This window comes from Pseudomassariella vexata (assembly GCF_002105095.1).
Source record: "Pseudomassariella vexata strain CBS 129021 chromosome Unknown BCR38scaffold_25, whole genome shotgun sequence".
Lineage (NCBI taxonomy): Eukaryota > Fungi > Ascomycota > Sordariomycetes > Amphisphaeriales > Pseudomassariaceae > Pseudomassariella > Pseudomassariella vexata.
This window is the reverse complement of record NW_024467980.1, coordinates 361,701-381,182: the sequence shown is the minus strand read 5'-3', so window position 1 is coordinate 381,182 and position 19,482 is coordinate 361,701. Positions and strand designations below refer to the sequence as shown.

At 48.9% G+C, this 19,482-nt stretch overlaps 7 protein-coding genes across 7 annotated transcripts; 1 reads left to right on the top strand and 6 right to left on the bottom strand.

Annotated features, from left to right (window-relative positions):
• Window positions 1–661: 661 nt before the first annotated feature.
• Window positions 662–1,309, bottom strand: BCR38DRAFT_122405 (uncharacterized protein). Its single transcript, XM_040853481.1, has one exon. It carries the CDS (start codon window positions 1,109–1,111, stop codon window positions 878–880), a length of 234 nt encoding a protein of 77 aa, XP_040709895.1. The 5' UTR covers window positions 1,112–1,309; the 3' UTR covers window positions 662–877.
• Window positions 1,310–2,220: 911 nt separating this feature from the next.
• BCR38DRAFT_451925 (uncharacterized protein) lies at window positions 2,221–3,057 on the bottom strand. Its single transcript, XM_040861496.1, has 2 exons — window positions 2,731–3,057; window positions 2,221–2,655 (listed from the first exon to the last, which is right to left on the bottom strand). The coding sequence occupies exons 1-2, from the start codon at window positions 2,927–2,929 to the stop codon at window positions 2,636–2,638; spliced, it is 219 nt and encodes a 72-aa protein (XP_040709894.1). The 5' UTR covers window positions 2,930–3,057; the 3' UTR covers window positions 2,221–2,635.
• Window positions 3,058–6,276: 3,219 nt separating this feature from the next.
• BCR38DRAFT_414793 (uncharacterized protein) lies at window positions 6,277–7,293 on the bottom strand (the record flags this gene model as incomplete). The annotated part of the gene is made up of 4 exons (XM_040858971.1): window positions 6,277–6,339; window positions 6,581–6,615; window positions 6,684–6,814; window positions 7,058–7,293. 4 exons carry the CDS (start codon window positions 7,291–7,293, stop codon window positions 6,277–6,279), a joined length of 465 nt encoding a protein of 154 aa, XP_040709893.1.
• A 779-nt stretch (window positions 7,294–8,072) lies between these two features.
• BCR38DRAFT_414792 (SGNH hydrolase-type esterase domain-containing protein) lies at window positions 8,073–9,304 on the bottom strand (the record flags this gene model as incomplete). The annotated part of the gene is made up of 2 exons (XM_040858970.1): window positions 8,073–9,097; window positions 9,175–9,304. The coding sequence occupies 2 exons, from the start codon at window positions 9,302–9,304 to the stop codon at window positions 8,073–8,075; spliced, it is 1,155 nt and encodes a 384-aa protein (XP_040709892.1).
• Window positions 9,305–11,325: 2,021 nt separating this feature from the next.
• On the top strand, window positions 11,326–14,943 carry BCR38DRAFT_122354 (GNAT acetyltransferase 2-domain-containing protein). Its single transcript, XM_040853480.1, has 3 exons — window positions 11,326–11,729; window positions 11,813–11,858; window positions 11,917–14,943. Exons 1-3 carry the CDS (start codon window positions 11,652–11,654, stop codon window positions 14,802–14,804), a joined length of 3,012 nt encoding a protein of 1,003 aa, XP_040709891.1. The 5' UTR covers window positions 11,326–11,651; the 3' UTR covers window positions 14,805–14,943.
• A 1,043-nt stretch (window positions 14,944–15,986) lies between these two features.
• On the bottom strand, window positions 15,987–17,427 carry BCR38DRAFT_469652 (uncharacterized protein). Its single transcript, XM_040862817.1, has 6 exons — window positions 17,132–17,427; window positions 17,012–17,047; window positions 16,872–16,937; window positions 16,591–16,771; window positions 16,466–16,529; window positions 15,987–16,407 (listed from the first exon to the last, which is right to left on the bottom strand). The coding sequence occupies exons 1-6, from the start codon at window positions 17,157–17,159 to the stop codon at window positions 16,330–16,332; spliced, it is 453 nt and encodes a 150-aa protein (XP_040709890.1). The 5' UTR covers window positions 17,160–17,427; the 3' UTR covers window positions 15,987–16,329.
• Window positions 17,428–18,299: 872 nt separating this feature from the next.
• BCR38DRAFT_505799 (uncharacterized protein) lies at window positions 18,300–19,407 on the bottom strand. Its single transcript, XM_040864928.1, has one exon. It carries the CDS (start codon window positions 19,303–19,305, stop codon window positions 18,541–18,543), a length of 765 nt encoding a protein of 254 aa, XP_040709889.1. The 5' UTR covers window positions 19,306–19,407; the 3' UTR covers window positions 18,300–18,540.
• Window positions 19,408–19,482: the final 75 nt, after the last annotated feature.

Sequence of the window (19,482 nt, the reverse complement as noted above, 5' to 3'; positions counted from 1 at the left end):
GTACCCTGACACACTACAACTAGGTGACTTACAGCTAGAACACCTGCCGTGGCAGTGTCAGATGGGAAGCCAATCATAAACCTTGTAGGAGCCCCGCCAAGCGTGGATGACTTAGTCGCGCTCCCTCAAACCTGTTACACGCAAAGGTGGTCAAAGATTTGTGAGGTTGTAAAAGCATGACATTCTATCTAGTCCTATGGAGCACGAAGGTTGGACTTAGTCCCGAAGGGCTAAGTCACGTGGTAACCTTGGTGGTCTTGGCAAAGCCCACCAAGGTTGCCTAACAAAACCTAAGTTGTGATCTTCTTTCCTTCGCTCCTTAGAGTAGAATCTTCGTCGATAGCACCTAATCGAGGTCTCTACCAATGCGATGCAACCCAGGTCGTGACAACGATAACCCTAGCGGCACGGTAACCTAATCGATACAGGTAGAGAGCTAACGAATATAATCGACTTAGAAGGGATTGAGCATCTAGATAATATTAAGGAACTATCGCATACGGCATATAAGAACACAGTCCCTAAATCGTATTTAGCGGAAAGATAAGCACTAGATTACCAAAGTATAGCCTAGAGGATCACGAGATACCCCTTAAACTAGGAGAATAACTAAAGTTCTATAAAACGTAAGGTCTACACGAGACCTAATTTAAGGCACTCCGGCAGTACCTAGAAGAATAGCTACTTCAGCAGCGAGCACTTCTCGCATATCTCCTACTATCGACCTATGCCTTTGAAGGCATATCGGCTGATAGGCTGTTCTTAAGCCTCCAGGTAGTAGGATCTGCGACCAGTGGCATCTACATTCCTTACTCGCGTTAGGGTCATTCACGAAGCTAACGTCCAATTTACGCTCCGCCAGCGAACCCTGAATCAGCTAGTTAGGCTGTGCTAATGGTCTTCGTTGATATACCGAGTTTGGTATATACTTATCTGCAAATCCCGCTAGCTTCTTGCTGGATTTTGCGAACCAGCTTAGAACGCCCGTCTTATTTGCATCTTCTGGCCATCTATTCCATCCATCACGGAAAAGTAGACTGGTTCCTTCAGTGCACTGGAAGACCTCGGATGCCGTCTCAAGCTCTGCCACACCTCCTAAAAACCGTTTCATAAACTAGGAACACCAATCTACAAAACCCCAAGTTCATCTTCCAGCAAACAGCCCATGTATTTGCGGTATTCAGAGGAATTCACGAAACTGTCTGTACTGAGAAGCTCCGCCGTTTGTTGGAGGGAAGATGCGACCGGTCGGAGTGGTGGGGTAGATTCGGTGACGGCATTGTAGACTTGATAACAGACCTCTTCGTCGGGCTTGTTCGTAAAGACTGCGTTCAAGGAGGGGTTTTATATGGTCGCAGTCAAAGTCATCTGAGGTGATTGCAGGAACGATTTTTAGAAGACTACTGCGAATGGTGCCACGGCCTGTCTTCGAAACGAGCAGACCTGCAACTGGGAGGCTCTGCAGGTAGGGAAGTAGGATGAGTCTGAAGTACCGGAGTTCAAAACTCTAGTTAGAAGACACAATACTAATAACCAGGACTATGTTTACAGTGCCTTGATTGCCAAGCGTATCCAGGGGAATTGGATCCTGATGTTTTGAATGAAACGATGTGCGGAACACATCCAGGTGATCGCCGATAGGATGACTTTGTACAATCTCTGATTCGGATTGATCCATCACGCATTGTGTCGGCGACATGAAGAGAAGTTATCAAATGCGTGCGCGTTGAATTGACGTAGGCCCATTTCCACCCTGACACCAGCCTAGCCGCACGGACCAGCAGCGTATCCCCGGAATTACCTCGGGATTCCAGTCTAAGGATATCTAATGTACAGCCTTTGTGGGCTTCATCAAACGGCTTGTCTCTTGTATCTTAAACCTGTATTGGCATTATCCTTGGCATCGTCAAATCTGGTATAATATCTTATGGTAATCACATGAATTAAATAATCCGTAAAATACAAAAGACGCTTCTGTGCCCCAGCCATGAAAGTCAGCTAGCTCATTGTAAAGTGTGGGAAGAAGGTGCAAATGAGCTCCAAAAAAGAGGTTGGTTTTTGTTCCATGGCGGGAACCCTTTGCCTTTGTGGTGTTGCAGTATCCGAAACTAAGCGCCTTATGCACCCTTGAAATAAGGACTTACACGTACAATACACGGTGTATGGATGAGACGGGCGAGTTTGGCCTTTCTTGGTTTACGGCTGTTGTAAGATTTTGGGCTTAAGTACTAATTCAGACGGGTTCAATGGTGAAATACTCTTGTCTTTCTTTTGGATACATAATCTAGGTAGTGGTTGCCCTTTAAGTGAAGCTTAACAAAGTGCACAATAAGCCCTCCATTTGTCAGCAGCGAACGAAGCCTCTGCCTATACAGCCACACTAACCGAGTCAAGCATATCCCTGGAGACATATGGTTGGTGAGTCATCGAGTTCACTAAGTCCAAACGTTATAAACGGTCATTGATACTTGTAGTCTCTCAACTGATATACTCAGGGGCTTGTGACCAATGACGCCCACCCAAGAGCTAACTACGCAGTGCAGAATCCAGAGAATGAAATATACGTGTCCTGACGACTAAACCATGCCCTCAGTGCCACCCTCGTTCTCTGCCGCAGTTGTGTGCTGAGAGACATTTATGCATCATCCTTCTTCTCTATTTAACCTGTTAGCATCCGAGACTATCAATCAATGTGCTATAAGATCGTCTTGTGAACTGGGGTACGCATACTATTCTTCTCCCACTGGTTGGGCATGCCCTTGAAGTGCGAGCGCAGCTGCGTCGGCTTAGTCGGCTCTGTGGCTGCCTGGGCTGGGTCGCTGGCCTCGGCGACTTCCTCGGGATTCTTATCCTCGGCCGTAGCTGCTGTGGAGGTATGTTTCTGCTCTGCTTCCTTAGAAGTGGCGAGCTGTTCGTTTTGAGTATTCATCTGGATCTGGTTGATGCGGGAGTCAATAAGTTTCCTATTGATGGATTTTGGTATATGGGAGAAAGAGGTTGTGCAAAGATGATACTGGATTGTAAGATGCTTGGCTCGGAAGGTGTTTAGTACTGGTAGTTGCCGTTTTGCATGTCGGTGTCATGATTAGTAAGAGCTAGCGAAACATTTATTGAAACAAGCATGACGTCATTGCTGCGTGACCTAATGTCGGCCAAGCGCCGTTCTTAAAGATTCTGCGACCAATGAAGCTCTGCGTAAAGGTGTATTATTTTGTGAGCTATATTGAAGGAGACCAGAATTTCATGCACTGCCCACAGATGTAACATGCCTACTGCGATGTTAAACTATAGTGGCAGTTGCATCCCAACCAGCTTCGATATGATGTCTAGCATACCAGCCCTCCAGCCCTCGACACGCGAATATTCAGGAGATATGTAAACAGTTGTTGATTTAAACTCGAACTTCACGCAATTCCAATATTCTCAAGATCCTCCAATGCGCGAAGGCTGAGTAGGTGGCGTATCGACCTGATATTCGGGCCACACGTTTAAAATACAGAAGCGCCGGTCGAGATATGCGTAGAAACGCGAGCCATAACATATCTAGAAAGTCGGGTAGATCCATAGGAGCTAGTAGTCCTACTAGTCAAATTCTAACTCTAAGCAGGAAGCCTAGTGGCGGAAAGTTAGGTCTAGATATATCTCCAACATACAATGAACTTCATATGCTAGTTGCCAATACCTATGTCACATTTTCAGGTTACGCTTCTATTCGAAACTGAATTATTTTCCATAACAAAACGTGTCGACACAGTTTGACCATTGAAAATACTATTAAGCAGGCGTTGTTGAATTCACATATCGATACCGGATACATGATGGCTCAACATGCAATCTTTTGAACGCAATAGGCCGAACTGCAGACAGATTCTACATCTCCATTCATGAGCGAGAACGTTGCCCAATGCTTCGGTAGTGAGTGGCATACCTGTTGGTATCAGCATCCAGGTCGTCTCGCCGTACCTGCAATTCGCTGCCACCATGATAAAGACGCTATGGGTCAGTAACAAGGCCTATAGATCTAAAAACTTCATCTTAGATGCATAATAACAGTTTGAAGGTAATTGCTTGCAGACATTCAGGCGTAAAAGTGGCCGCCAATCCCATGGGTAGAAATATAGATCACGCGGGTGTGCATGCGCTCGAAGAAGTAGAACCACGGAGACCAGCATAGTGTGCATTCTCGAGGAGCTGGACTTATGGGGATTTAAAGTGTCCTACATGGAACTTTGCCGTCTAGTCAAACTACTGCACTAGCTTTCATTATCATGGCTGGACACAACTTATTATTCTCAATTTTCCAAGGCATTGTGCAGAATCGACAAATCTCTTGTCTGCCGCTTTCTTAGCTGGTAGTAGGCGAACTGCTCCCCGTGCATGTCACTGACTATCTTAATGAAATACCTTTGAATTTAAATAACTGGAAGATGTTAAGAGGTGCTGAAAGAGAATCCAGGGAAACAAGACATGGAAATAAGCTGCTTCCGGGTACTTATACTAGTGAAATACAGGTGTTCGCCACAACAAGACAAGCAAGACCATATAGAATTGGGTGTAATATGACATAAAAAAAGACTAATCTCACATCAGATCCCAGATTAAGATTCAAGACATCTCAATCTCATCGTTGCGATGGTTGACTGAAAGCCTCAACCAAGACAGTACTGTAGGATTGATTGGCTGACAAGGGCATTGCTGATCTGTGAAGTCAATGCTCGAGATTGTATTTCTGGCAAGGTATCGAGGCAAGTATACCAAATGGATGGTAGCCTTCAAGCCTCCTCAAACCATTCGTGTCTGACTGCCAACCCAGCCACTGGGCGTCTAATCAGGTCAGATCTGCAGAGTTTTCCAGACAGTTAGGCCAGAGGCAGAAAGCATCAGGAACAATTGGTCTGAATGGGTTTTGTTGAGCGGGACCTGCTTTGACCTTCCCCTCGACCAGGCAGCTCAGGTTTGGTACCATGCAACGCTGTGGTACCCAAACCAATCAAATCAACCATTCAGTTTCGTCCCTTGCTCAATATTTCTGACTACAATTAAAGGCTTCTCATTTCACGACTAAATTATATTATCCACATTCTCTATTGCCATCCAAGGTTTGGTATTTTTAAGGGTGGGTACATAGTATGCAGTGTTACACTTCAACACAGTAATCTGAGATGCAACTAGGCTACCTCCGCCACTATTCAAGTTTTGATTTCAAGTTTAAGCAACACAGACCCCTTGTCCCTATTGGTAACTCAATTCAACTCTGTGTGGGTGTTGTGCATACTGTGTACGTCTCCTATTTCACGGAGAAGGCACTGAGGTACTTCAATTCCTGTTCTCACATCGTATTCTATAACTGGCCCTGTCGCTATGATAAGTTATCACCGACTCAACCCTCACAGTACCATGGCCCTGATTGACCTCATCACCAGTTACAGGACAACTAAATGCTCATTACCCCTAGACATTGTGATCCTCACCTGCGTAGATTACGCCGCCATCTCGATACACTCCTGATGCCGAATAAATATGGTATCAACTAACCTCCTGCTATCCCCGTGTCCCTTGGCAACAAATACAGTTGATCTTTGAGGTGTCATGAAAAGGCCCCCTCGTCCGCATGGGCTCCAACTCATGTATAACGACTGACGCCGACTAAATCCAGCGTATGGATGCGCACAAGTCGTCGTATCGCAAAGGGCCTTGGTACGGATCTTTAGCTCGATGAATGGAAGGATCGTTCTATCTGTACGGTTAACGAGGAGATGCAGGCGGCACTGCGGACTACGTTCGATCCGGGGGTACTCGGGGATGCACTTTGCTGTATATTTGAATTGAATGGATGGCTTACATTCTCTACTTCGTCATCTTCAGCAACAACCAATCGATCACCCCCTTGCAAAGCTGACCACCGAAGGAGTGTTGGATGTACTGTATGGGATTGGGAAGTATAATTATCTTGGGGATGGATTGTGATGATGGAGATGAATAAGTTGTTTCCAGAGGTAAGTGGATTTATTTCGTTATCGAGTGAGTTGGCTGGGGGTTAACGTGGGTTACGAAGATATGAGTTCTCAGTGGTGGACTCGACGAGGCCGATCAAGGAGATTCGCAGTGCGGCGTTTTGGTTGATGATGGGGCTTATGGTTACGATTAGTGCAAGGCACACATATTGAGACGGGCTGATGCTTTTGATGGACTCTGAGCATTATAAGTGAGCAACCTATGAGGCATGGGGGTATGAAGGACTTTTCGAGTGAAGTACAGTCAGGTAACACAAAGTTGTCAAGGTATGGTAACATCGACAGTGGCAGCGACAGCAGCAAGTTTGAAAGTAGATAGGCATACCTTGGATAAATATCACTAAGTAGTCGTAGAAAGACTAATGCCACAAGCTTTTCTCATACCAAATTACGATTACGCAGCTATTCTAGCATCAACCATCCCATGCTAGCCCTCCAACCATGAATAGCAACTCATATACCACGACTTCTGTCCCACACCATAGCTACTCCTCAAAATATAACCCCGCGCAATCGAGCATCAGCCGACCAGCTCAACATTTCACTCCTGTATGCCCGTAACACACAAGCATCCCCATATCATCCACCATAATCAGCGGATCTGTACCCAAAAGGCTCAGTCAGTCACCATTCCAACCTCAGCGTCCGTGTCAAATCCAGCAAACTAACCAGTATCAATTGAAGCCTGCACCTTCCCCGGATGTGTATCCCCCGGCAAGGGAAAGGGTGTACAAGTAGCCCGTACCACAGAGCCGTCCATCCTGATGCTGTGTTCATCGCATTGGGTGGAGAAGTTGCCACTGCATCCAAGTATCGTCAGTCAACTCTCAGAGGAAATGGCTTACGAAAATCTGTCAATAGAGCCTTGATTGGTTAGCTTTCTGTTGCATGCCCTAGAAACACCGTCTGTGTCCTTGGGGCAATGCTTGGGCCAGCTGCCCATAGAGAGCCCTTCCATAGCTGCGGCCTTCGGGAGTTAGTCCCATCATCATCTAACTCTCTTGCCTGTATTGCCCACACTTTCTACTACCGTGGACACTTACCCGTCTTCCGCCTTGATCTGTCCGTCTATGAAGCCGTAGCAGAGATTTAGGTCGAGCATGGAACAGCGGGACTGCGGTGCTTCGACGACGAATGACGGGAGCAGGCAGGCAGCTTCGAGGTACTGGTGTTGGCTGTCCTGGACGATCGCGGGTGAGCTACAGCTAGAAGCGTAGTTGGTGGCGACTGAGTTTATCATGCTCAAGAGAGCAGCAACAGCGAAAGCAAATATCCTCATTTTGGTGTTACGGGGAGGGGATGAGGAGAGAGGTGGAGCAATGTTGAATGGCAAAAACGCACGGCGAGAAGTCGATCGGGTTGGACGTATTTCTTCGATTTTATGTTTTTCTATATGAACGATCGCGTCTATTGAATCAATCGCACAATCACGACATGCGTGCACGCCACCCTGTCCTCTCCTATCATTGCTTAAGGGCCTATATAATGAGAGCCCAACCTGTATCACGTAGTGGTGTGATACAAGCCCTCGGGGGTTCTCACCAGTCTTTTTGTTCCCGCGGTGATATGTGATGCCAACAGCTCTATCGTACAGACGCATTTATTGTACCCCTGACGTGTCTGTCAAGCCAACCCATCCATCCGTCCCATCTGTAACCCGGCTGAGTGCGGTAAACATTATGTGTCCAAGTATGAGTGAATCTGCTCCATGAACCCACCCCCGTGCTGTGTCGCAAACTCCGATCCAACGCCGAATGATGAACCAATGGGTATCTTGGTCGCATGGTTCCGTATTTTTTGTTATTCCCAAAGAGAGATTAAACAAGATCTAGTAAATAGAGCAACGGCGGGGCTCCTATGGCGACAATAATGCCAGTAGATGCTGGGCCGAAGGTGAAGTGGGTTAAGTGGTCGTAATTAGTTCCCTGAAATTAGGCTCATGCAGCCTTGTATTTTTCCGCAGGTACTGACGGACCCCATGTATTACCTCTGATACATAAGAAATGGTGTTTGGTTCCGTGTGAAGTGAGTGTGCCGATCCAGCAATCCATCACACGATCATACGCGCCTTCGTCGTCGCGGAGTAGCGGTCCTCTTGGCTGTAGATGCCGTCGTAGCCGCAGTCGCCTTCTCCTTCTCGCCATAATCCGCAATGCCGTTGTCGACAGGGACCTGTAGCAGGCCCTGTTTGTCGCCGGCGATGATGGCTTCGGCGAGCAGATGTCCCATGATTTGGTATCCGTTCACCGTGGGGTGCGAACCGTCGGGTCCAATGTCAGAAGTCTGAGGTCGATCTGGCAAACCAGTGCTGGGATGCAGCTCGGCGAGCACGACGGGCTTCCCCTCCTTTTCGAACTTCTTCATGAGGTCGCGGAACTGCTGGTTGATGTCCTCGATGTCGGGCTCCAACGCGCCGTTGCCTACCGTGTTGATGAGCAGCGTGCTCAGGACGACGAAGGACCTTGGCGAAGCCGTGAGCAGATAGTTAATGAACTTCTCCATGTCGGCACCGGCGGTAGCTATTTCCTTCTGCTGCAGCACGTTGTTGGTGCCGTCGTTGATGACGAAGACGTTGGGCTGCATCTGGGGCACCACTTTCTTGGCCGCGTTGAAAATCTGGCTGATCTTGAAGCCGCCATACGCCTCGATGTCGTTGTCGATCATATCCCCCAAGGACACGGAGCCTACCATGTTTACGGGGGCTCCAAGAGCGGCCACTTCGTCGCGCAGGGTCGGGCGGAAGCCGACGGTGCCGGGGGACGTTTCGCCCTTGACGACGGAGGCACCGAGGCACATAATGCGGAGGGAGGTTCCATTGGCGATGCTTCCCGGTACAGATACGACCGTCGAAGTTGCCCCGGAGGTCGAAGAGGTGGCGGTGGTTGAAGACTTTGGCGACAATGTTGCCGAGGCTTTGGTTGCGGATATGTGGGTTTGAGCAGGTGCCAAAGACGAAGCTGTCGCTGCTGCGTCATTGTCGTTGGACCCACTTGTTGTCTGCGGTTGGGCATCGTTGTTACTACCAGCAACAGCGCTCAGATGTTGATCAGACGAGTCGCCAATTACGTGCGCTGCGGCAAGGGCTGTTTGGGGGAAGGAAGCATGTCAGTCAGTGCGACGGCAAGGTTGCGGCTCGGTGCATATCCGAAAGATAACTCACCAATTAATGTGATCACAGCACAAGTTAAGATAACCAGGACGGCTATGGTGCGTTTGGTGCGAAGAAACGAAAAACGGGAACCCATCGTCCTCGGCACCTTCTCCCGAATTACGGTATCAGCAGACGACATGATGGCAACGATCTCTTTTGGAGGCTCAGATGCTTGCTGGATGAGGAACTCCCACATCCACACAACCTCCCCCCGAGGGATGGCCAGATACTTCAATCAGATCGACCATGATGAGGCGGCATGGGTTGCAAGGAGAAAGCAGACTTGCCAAGACACATGTTGCAGGGGGTGGATTATTGACTTGGCTGCTCTGGGAATAGCTTTGGGCTAGATCAACCAGCCCTGCATCTGCCAAGCTCGAAAGATGTAAATTCCGGGAGAGCCTACCGCGTTATGCTGATTCTGGTGCCGCCACACCCATTCATCGGATAGCGGCACAGGTCAATGCGCACAACTTGGCATCAAACCATGTCAACTAATTGATGACCCGGCATTGTGGCTGTCGTGTGCAAATTTCAATATTCGTCCTTCATGGGCCAGCCTTTCATCCAGAGTGGAAGCTTTTCTCCGGCCGACAAGTTACGTGTAGCGATTCGAAGGACCAAGGCTCTTACTCTGACTTCATTGCAGCTTCGGTTTGACTCAATTTCCATTGAGTCAACCACAGCAGTCAATCCGATGTGCGATGTTGACTTATTCACAGCCGTGCGAATAGACTAGCCAATTGGCCATTGCTTCAAACGGATGGCGGTTGCATGTCACCATTACTGAGACACTGCAGAAAGTCACACCATTTGACGATTTGACTTTCAACGTAGAGTTTCTATTCCCGTTGACTCCTTCCTCGCGCCGGCCGAATCTTCTCATCCAATAAGCAAAGTTGGTCCTATTAATAACCCCTTACACATACTCTAGAAGGATGAACTAAAGTTGGCCTGAGCCGCTGCGAATTGCACTAGGTTGAGTGGGGTCCCAACCAATGGAACCCCATTTTCATCCGATACAAGTTGAAAGTTCCCAGACGGAGTTCCCAGTCCCCATCACATGTTCTTCAAACCCGTGCCCCAGTTCCCGTTTCCTGACCTGAATTTCAAGTGTCGGTCTCCATAATTAATGGAAGATCTTAATGCACAAGTGCCGCATAGCCGGGGTGCCGAAGTCAAACTGTCAGGCGCTCAGGGGTAGGCTGGCCGGTTACCGGATATTTTCCCCATATTCAATGGAGAAATCATGCTTCAACATAACGTTATTCTCACCCTCACGCTTAATTAGAGCGGAATGATATTGGAAGCCGGAATTTCTCGTCGCTCGAATTCCGTTGCTGCAATCCAGAATTTGTTTTGTTCCCGTGGCAGTGTCGTGTAATCACATAAGCACTACTTGTTCACTGTTCACACGATTATTCATTGGATGGGTTAGACAAAGCCCCCGTCAATAATGGATGTTATACTATTTTGTTCATAAACCTGAACCTGGAACTAGCACATTGATCTATCTAATGCTTTACTTAATGGCAATGGGGTCGGAGGGGAGCGCAAGGAAGGAGAGGTGAGATGGCGCAGAGAGTGCATTGTTTCCCCCCCCTTTTTTCTCGAGTGGCTTGAACACCATTGCCAACCGCTCCGGCTCCTGTTTCGGCTCTTCTACACGTGAACTAGAACTTTCTAAGTCAATACTTAGGCCGTAATGTAACAGTGCAGGTGGCGTGGGTAGTTGTGGCCTCAGGTATGGAGGAGACGAGGCACGCAGGCACGCGTTGTAGTAATTAGAGACTCCTCGGGGCCAACTTGGGGTTGGTCCCTTACGCACCTTCATAGTACCAATACAGACGCTAATACGTGGATCCCGACAGCTAATCCATTACGGAATTGCAGCTCTTGCGTGCTTTGGGGTTTCCCTTTATTCTTTGTTCAACAGGTCCTCCATCTCCCTGATAGAATCTGCCGATACCCTCTTGCTCGGGTTGTGTATCCGCCTTCGTGATCTTGCGATGCCGTGGTCAACTTGCTGCGATACATAGGATTCTCCCTTGGCTGATGTGTTGAAGCGACAAGCTTTCCCAACCTTTCCATTAATCTTAAGTACCGCCTGCATAGCCGTCCCTTTCCACGAACCACTGTGTGAGAGCGATTATTCTCCTAAACTACAGATTAAAATAGACTGAAAAGAACCCACAACGCCTCATGGCCCGAGCACGATGGAAAAAAAAGGCCAGGAGAGAGCATACCCTGTAGCTAGCACTCGATTCTGGGGATTCCACAGTTGAGCATTTTCAGAGGTGTGGCAGATGGGGTATGATGCACTCTCCAACAAGCTAGGCTGGTCTAGTGATTGAGCCCACTTTCACCGCCCGGCAGAATCAAGTCTCCGCCAAAATTTTTGGAATTGGAGCTTCAAGTTCTAAAGGCGAATTGGAACGCTACTGCGCCGACCTTGGATAGGCTTGAACAACAACACATCATTCACGATGGTACGGAAACAGGTCGACAGTCGCATTCCTGCGCTCCTTAAGAATGGATTGCAGGAGAAGAAGAGAAGCTTCTTTGTAAGTAATATCCCGGGAGAATGCCTCCAGTCTCCGATCAGTCTTTGCTGGCTGCTAGCGACCGTGGCTGATGATGCAAATAGGTTGTTATTGGCGACAGGAGCAAGGATGTGATCGTGAACCTGCACTGTAAGAATTGAGACTCTGCTCAGTATGATCTGTTTCATGGTACTAATCGGTGCGACAGTCATCATGACGCAAAGTGAGCTTCGAGCCAACAAATCCGTCCTTTGGACATACAAGAACAAGATGCTTGGCTTCACGAGTCACCGGAAGAAGCGCGAGGCGAAGATCAAGAAGGAGATCAAGAAAGGAATCCGCGAACCAAACACCGAAGACGCATTCGAGCTGTTCTTGTCCTTGAATAACATCCGCTATTGCTACTATAAGGAAACCGAAAAGATATTGGGTCAAACGTTTGGAATGCTCATTCTACAAGACTTCGAGGCCATGACCCCAAACATCCTCGCCCGGACCATTGAGACGGTCGAAGGTGGTGGTGTCGTGGTACTGCTCCTGAAGAACTTGCAGAGTTTGAAACAACTATACACAATGACGATGGATTGCCACTCGAGGTTTCGAACCGAGGCTCAACAAGATGTCGTCCCAAGGTTTAACGAACGTTTTATCCTGTCGCTGGGAAGCTGCAAGTCATGTTTGATCATCGACGACGAGTTCAACGTTGTACCCATCTCGGGTGCGAAGGATGTGAAGCTCTTGCCTCCTCCGGATCTAGACGAGCCCAAAACGCAGGCTCAAAAGGACTTGGAAGCGATCAAGGATGCGCATCGAGACTCGAAACCGATCGGGTCGCTCATTACGTTGGCCAAGACGACCGACCAAGCACAAGCATTACTGACCTTTGTAGAGGCCATCACAGAGAAGACATTGCGAAACACTGTCACTCTCACAGCAGCACGTGGTCGAGGAAAGTCTGCGGCGCTAGGAATGGCCGTGGCAGCCTCAGTTGCCCTCGGCTATAGCAACATCTTCATCACGAGTCCCTCCCCTGAAAATCTGAAAACGCTTTTCGAATTCATTTTCAAGGGATTCGACGCCCTAGGATACGTTGACCATGCCGACTACTCTATCATTCAATCAACCAACCCCGACTTCCAAAAAGCAATCGTTCGCGTCAACATCCACCGTGCGCATCGTCAGACAATCCAGTACATTCGGCCCCAGGATGCCCATGTTCTCGGCCAAGCAGAACTTCTCGTTATCGACGAGGCAGCGGCCATCCCTCTTCCCCTGGTGCGCAAGCTTATGGGTCCCTACCTTGTGTTCATGTCATCGACCATCAACGGTTACGAAGGAACTGGGCGATCGCTTTCTCTCAAGCTGATCAAGCAGCTCCGCGAACAATCCAGTGCCGGCGCGGCTTCGGATAGCACCCAGATTGCGGATCGCTCTAGCGGAAAAGCGGCGAAAGCGCAGGAGCAAAGCTTCAACGGCGGCCGGAAACTTCGAGAGATCAAATTAAAGGAACCTATTCGATATGCGGAGGGCGACCCAGTCGAGAAGTGGCTAAACACCTTGCTTTGTCTGGAGGCAGAAGAGCCCAAAACCAAATCTCAGGGCTGCCCTGACCCGTCCCAATGTCAACTGTTCAACGTTAACCGGGACACTCTGTTTTCATTTCACAATGTCACTGAGGATTTCCTGCAGAAGATGATTGGCCTTTTCGTTGCGAGTCATTACAAAAACTCACCCGACGACCTTCAGCTTCTGTCGGATGCCCCTGGTCATGAGATATTTGTTCTCATGCCGCCTCAAGATCAGTGGCCGAGGACAAAGTCGGGAGTCGAGATTCCAGTACCGCTTTGTGCAATTCAGGTGTCTCTCGAAGGTCGGATTAGCAGACAAAGCGTCCTGAACAGTCTGAGCAGAGGATCCCGCCCCGCTGGTGATCTGATCCCGTGGCTTGTCTCCCAGCAATTCCAAGACGACGAGTTTGCTTCGCTTTCAGGTGCCCGAGTGGTTCGTATCGCGACGGACCCCAATTATATGAGTATGGGATACGGAAGTCGGGCCCTCGAGCTGCTCATCGACTACTATGAGGGCAAGTTCACCAGCTTGTCCGAAAGTGATGACGTGCCCATGGAAGAAACCATGGTCCGCGTCACTGATGCCGAACTTGCCAAGGCCAACCTGCTGGAAGATGAAATCAAAGTCCGCAACATCAACAAGATGCCCCCGCTCTTTGCGCAACTTTCGGAGCGCCGGCCGGCAATCTTGGATTATATTGGTGTTAGTTTCGGGTTGACTCAACCATTACACAAGTTCTGGAAGCGCGCATCATTCGCCCCCGTCTACTTAAGACAGACTTCCAATGACCTGACCGGAGAGCACACATGTGTGATGCTTCGGCCGCTCCAGAACACCGAGGACAAGTCGTGGCTGGGAGCCTTTTCCAAGGATTTCCACCGGCGGTTCCTGTCACTGTTGGGATACCAATTCCGCGAATTTGCCTCAATTACCGCCTTGAGCATTGATGAGTCCGCGAACTCGGCCGCCCAGTTGGAGGCTGCCACAACGCCAGTGCCTCTGACCAAGGCCGAACTTGACGCACTGATGTCCGTATGGGATATCAAACGCCTCGAGTCCTACGCGAACAATCTGCTTGATTACCATGTCATCTTGGATTTGATTCCCACGCTAGCCACTCTCTACTTCACCGGTCGCCTCCGTGGTGATATCAAGCTGACTGGTGTGCAACAAGCCATTCTGCTGGCCGTGGGATTACAGCGAAAGGATATGGATGCTGTGTCTCAGGAGCTATCATTGCCAACGAACCAGCTGTTGTCGATGTTCACCAAGATCATCCGGAAGGTGACGACGCATTTCACCTCGTTGATTACCGGTGCCATCGAAGCCACCATGCCCAAGTCTGACGCTATCGGCGTCAGTGTGGAGAACGCAAGTGGAGCCCATGATGATGAGAAGATCGACACGCGATTCGTTGCTCTGCAGACATCTCTACAGGATGAGCTCGACGAAGTCGGAGACGAAGCGTTGCTTGAGATCCGAAAGAAGCAGAGGGAACTCATTGACTCCCTGCCTCTTGATCAGTAAGTGGCACCCATGAGTCCATGCTGAGAACCCCGCTAATATCCTCTTCAGGTACGAGATCGAAGCCGATGCGCCTGGTTGGCAGGAGGCAGAAAAGACGGTGCTCAAAGCCGCGAAGCATGGCCAGTCCAACCCGGTCGTCAGTGTGAAGTCCACCAAGGCTAAGAGGAAGGAGGGTCCTTCGGCCGCTGAGGTGTATGAGGAGGTTTTGGGGGAGAAGAAGCACAAGAAGGCCAAGAAGTCGAGGAAGAGCCAGTAAAAGCTGTGGTGAGTGTACCACATCACTGTAGATAGGTTTGCATGGTTTGGCGTAGAGGCGTTTTAGTTTGGCTTGTAGGAAACCCCAGCCTCTGGCTATATATATTCGACTTCGTGGACAAGATGCAATTCTTGTAAGTTGACTTGTGCATATCAGCTACCTGTGGTAGTGCCTTTTGCATTGGGCCTCTTGACTCCCCTGAGAGGACGCTTTATGAAGCATGAGTTGTCAGCACCGAGCTGATGTAAGTAGATATGCGCAAGCCACATTCTGTCAGATAGGACACCTGGTTCCTAGGTTCAGAAATAATATGGCACTAGAGAAGACTAGTGTCACTTAAAGTTCAGACGGCGAAATGAACCCCTTTTCCCGAAAGTAACTCCAAAGTTACGGTCCACTTAGGGGTCAGACACCTGAACAATGCACCTCCGACATTTTCTAAAGAATCTATAAAAGGAGAGCAACGGGAGTTCGCGAGAACAGAACACAGACGGAATACACCTCATTCATATACAATCTTACGCACTGCTGACTACTCGATTGGACACACGTGATATTCGACACATTCTCCTGCTGAGTGTTAACGCACTAGAATGGGTCCGTGCGGTAAAGCATATACCTGCGCACACAGCTGGATATAACCATTTCAGACCTCTTTGAGGCTTTCCAGTGATTCATGTCAACCTAGCTTGTACGTAGCCACGTTGAGACTGCCTGACTATAAGCCATTCCATCATGTAAAATAGTGGCTCATACAGTGGATTGTAATCCTTCGACACATGCCATGTTTCTCCCCCTCCACCAAAGTGTATTGCAAGTGCATCTATCAACATAATGTTCTGAAGTCGGTTTGGGTGGTGGTGCTAGACGTAAGTCTTGCTGTTGTGTCGCGCGATAACGGGGTTAGCTCTGTTCGTGTGGTAGTACCGTAATACTGTATTCTATCAACAGTCACTTTGGTAACTTGAAATGACTGGATCAAGTTCCTGAAACTGTTTTCTGCTCATATTGAGGAAGGAAGATGGGATAGAGTATGTTGCATTATCTTGAAGCTCCTGGAGCCTTAGCTATATTTTTTTCCCCTAGATATGTATTACGAATAGAAAGAGGAAGACGACAAGCCACAAGGAGTAGGACAAATCCTAGTCGACCACGTCGTAGCGTTGTAATAAAAAACACTTTCAGAAGCCGATAAAATCCTAAAAGCCGATGTAACCTGTGTCCCAACCCGTCGGAGCCTGTGTACTACGCTATAATCGAACTTGTACTTCACGCCTTGGCACCAGTAACTGGGCATGTGGCGCCAGGTCCGGCACCTTCAACAGCTGGGTGTTCGATGATTTTGCCCTGCACCTGAATGTCAGCCGCCTCTTATTACAATTCTCATGCCGCATTGTTCACATACCTTATGATGTCCTACAGTAGCCTTGGTAACAGGGCACACGTCTTGCTCAGAAGCATTGGCGGTGCTACAGAAACGTCATCAGCCATTGGCCCCGTTTTGCCAAGCGGTGGTTTAAATCTTCTCACCTCGGATGATCCGGTGGCAACACTGTCGTCGCGGTCCCCACGACAGGGCAAATGGAATCATCCATTGCCTGGCTCTTCTCCTGGCTAAGGACCTTGCTCAGCGCGGGGCATTTTTGCGCGTCGGCGTGGGTGTGCTCGGGGTGATCGGCAGGGAGCGGGACCGAGGGGTGCTTGTGGAGATCTGGTGTTAAGATGATTAGTCCTGGCTTTCAATTTCGCACTACTTTTGGGTTGCTTTCGGGCTGCCAACCACTCGTTAACAGACCGTGGGTAATACTGACTCTTGTGGTGGTCGGTCTTAGCTCCGACGACGGGACAGACCTGGCCGGGCTGGTCCAGGTCGATCTCTGGCAGGATGATTGTGTTAGCAACATGAAACGGGAGAATGAGGACACACGAGGAGTATGGGACTTGAAAGTACCTGGATGAGACGGAGGAAGAGTGCTGTTGGTGGTTCCTACCGTCAATGTTAGCAGTCTGATTGTTTTGTCAAGGAGAAGCCATCGAGGGTCGGCGATGTATTTCAGTAGGGGGGACATACCCACGACGGGGCAAGCTGCAGTCGCCATAGTATTCGTTTTCGGAGACAGGACTGGGGTCAAGAAATCGATCTGTTTGGAATGGTAGTTCTAATTTTGAAGAAACGAGACAACAACTCATTACATTGATGGTCGCGGAGCAGATACGCCTGATATACAGCTGCGGGGAAGCTTCAGATGCTTCGTAAGGTTTCGACCCCTCAAATTTGATGACGAAAACAAAGAGGTACAAAGGCCTGGTATATTTAGGTTCTTGTAGCCTCATTCAACTCAATGCGGTCACTTGTCTCGTTGTTCCTGCTTAAGATGATAGGCAGCTTAGCTTCGGAGCAGGGATCCCGCAGCTTGCATTTACGAAGCGGTCAGCAATGGAATCGCGCTCATTGGACGGACAGTGCATTTTGGAGTCTATCCACTCGTAGTAGCTCGTAGGGACTTTCCATACATGGATCGATCTCTTACGATTAATCTGGCGAATGTGAGGTGAGATTTGGTCAGCGTTTTTCGAGATGCAACATTAGGTGGTGATAACACCACTGTAGTGGGGGGATATCGATATTTTCAAACTTGAGCCAGTTTTCTGTTCGGTATAGAAATATTCCCGTAACTTTCGGATGCGCGACCTTATCGACCCTAGGTGGACCAAGCGAACTACATCATTTCTTAGAGTGGACCAGATACGCCGTATATCAACAGAGCATGACCCTTGTCACCACTTGAGTATCTCCACCAAAGCCTCATCCACCACGAGGCCTTTGTTCGTACTGCCAGGATGGACTGCCCACTCGCCCGCCTGCCAATCGGAACTGGCTTATTTTCGACAAGTTCCAGCTTGCAATACTACAGAAGGTAGACAGCGAGGCGCCGTGTGCGTATTTCCGCAGCAGGGCTCCACAGTAGTGACCCTCGCAGTCGTGGAATTTGCATAGACGTTAGATGCTCGTCCGACTATGCCCTTCGTCAAGGCCACGACGTGGTATTTTGCAAACCATTATATACCATGGGTTCATCCTTAGGCATAAATCTCGAACGGCAGCATGAACTGCTCAAGATTCTAAGCCTCTGCTTTCGCAACAAAGAGCGGAACGGCTGTTGGACACTTTTGGCCAGACGTTCTCACGTACTGAAATGGAACTTCTCGACCACGTCAATTCTGATTGGATCAGCCATTTTAGTTGAGGCATGAGATTTTTATATAGGACTTATAGTCGACGAAGTCGCGATAGTCGACGTCTCAGTCCGGCAGATTACACTCGTACAGAGTGAAGCACGGCATGTTCCTGTGCAAAAAGTAAAATTTTACTCGTACACCATTCTCTTGCTATGGTTTCTCAATAGACCATGTGTCTTCATCGCGCCTAGCTATCTAGGTACACACTTCGCCATCCCCATCCACAGACTCGAGGGCCAACTAACCAGGACCCCACTTTCTCGAAGGCGGTTCATGCACAATGACCCAGTACTTATCGTGGTCGACATTGTCCGTATTTGCACCGTCCCTCTTCACTCGAACGAAAGTCTTCGGCGTGATGAAGAATTCGTCCATGTCATCCATGGTTTGGTTTGCCTGCATGTGGACCGGATCAAGCGTATCAACCCGTGGATTCTCGACGAATCCCGAGGCCTGAGACAAATGGTTAGCAGGAATCAACGGCGTCCAGCATGTAAGTTTGACGACACACTTGGGACAGTCGATATACAGCAAGTTTTGAGGAAATTTTGCCATGTATGCTTCGTCGCGCTTTCCAATGATACATATAAGTGATCCAGCAGATGGATATCTGATATCCGGGTACTTTGGCTGGCTGCTGGAACCTCCGATCTTCTTGAGCGCTTGGTCAGCCGGGTCTCCCATCGTTTCACCTGCCTTTTGGCCTGCCTTGTGCAGCTTGGAGATAAGAGACTCGTTAGGTCTTTTGTCGGCGTACTTCGGTCCCTCGAATATCCATTCTTCCCCACACCTTTCTGGCTTTGGGAAATTTTGTTTAGTGCCATCAAGGAACTGGGAAGCCGGACCCGTGGGATCAGAGCTGGGGTTCATTCCCGCTTGGTGTGTGTATCCTGGTTTATGCGTGGCAGGCTTAGGTAGGTGGTGGGAGATGCAGATATTTCCTCGTAAATGCACGGTCCCAGGGCCTAATTGTATACCACGTTCATGGTCGATTTCAGAAGACATGGATGTTAGCAAGCATTTTGGTTTCTGAACAGCGCCCTTGTCAGTCACGACTATGTAAACTCGACAAAGGGGGGAGACTTAACAGAAACATCAATATCCGGGATCTTTGGGTTCTAGTTTTCAGCTGAACCCCTTTATTTTTGACTTGTTGCTACTATTAGAAAAGCATTATACTAT

What these genes read in the sequence shown, in the direction of transcription:
- BCR38DRAFT_122405 (XM_040853481.1), bottom strand. Translation starts at nt 1,111, where the DNA reads ATGAAACGGTTTTTAGGAGGTGTGGCAGAGCTTGAGACGGCATCCGAG.
- BCR38DRAFT_451925 (XM_040861496.1), bottom strand. Translation starts at nt 2,929, where the DNA reads ATGAATACTCAAAACGAACAGCTCGCCACTTCTAAGGAAGCAGAGCAG. An exon ending in CAACCAGTGGGAGAAGAATA is followed by an intron (nt 2,656 to 2,730) that starts GTATGCGTACCC and finishes CAGGTTAAATAG; the next exon opens with AGAAGAAGGATGATGCATAA.
- BCR38DRAFT_122354 (XM_040853480.1), top strand. Translation starts at nt 11,652, where the DNA reads ATGGTACGGAAACAGGTCGACAGTCGCATTCCTGCGCTCCTTAAGAAT. An exon ending in AGAAGAAGAGAAGCTTCTTT is followed by an intron (nt 11,730 to 11,812) that starts GTAAGTAATATC and finishes TGATGCAAATAG; the next exon opens with GTTGTTATTGGCGACAGGAG. An exon ending in TGTGATCGTGAACCTGCACT is followed by an intron (nt 11,859 to 11,916) that starts GTAAGAATTGAG and finishes TCGGTGCGACAG; the next exon opens with TCATCATGACGCAAAGTGAG.
- BCR38DRAFT_469652 (XM_040862817.1), bottom strand. Translation starts at nt 17,159, where the DNA reads ATGGCGACTGCAGCTTGCCCCGTCGTGG. An exon ending in TGCAGCTTGCCCCGTCGTGG is followed by an intron (nt 17,048 to 17,131) that starts GTATGTCCCCCC and finishes CATTGACGGTAG; the next exon opens with GAACCACCAACAGCACTCTT. An exon ending in TCTTCCTCCGTCTCATCCAG is followed by an intron (nt 16,938 to 17,011) that starts GTACTTTCAAGT and finishes TCATCCTGCCAG; the next exon opens with AGATCGACCTGGACCAGCCC.
- BCR38DRAFT_505799 (XM_040864928.1), bottom strand. Translation starts at nt 19,305, where the DNA reads ATGTCTTCTGAAATCGACCATGAACGTGGTATACAATTAGGCCCTGGG.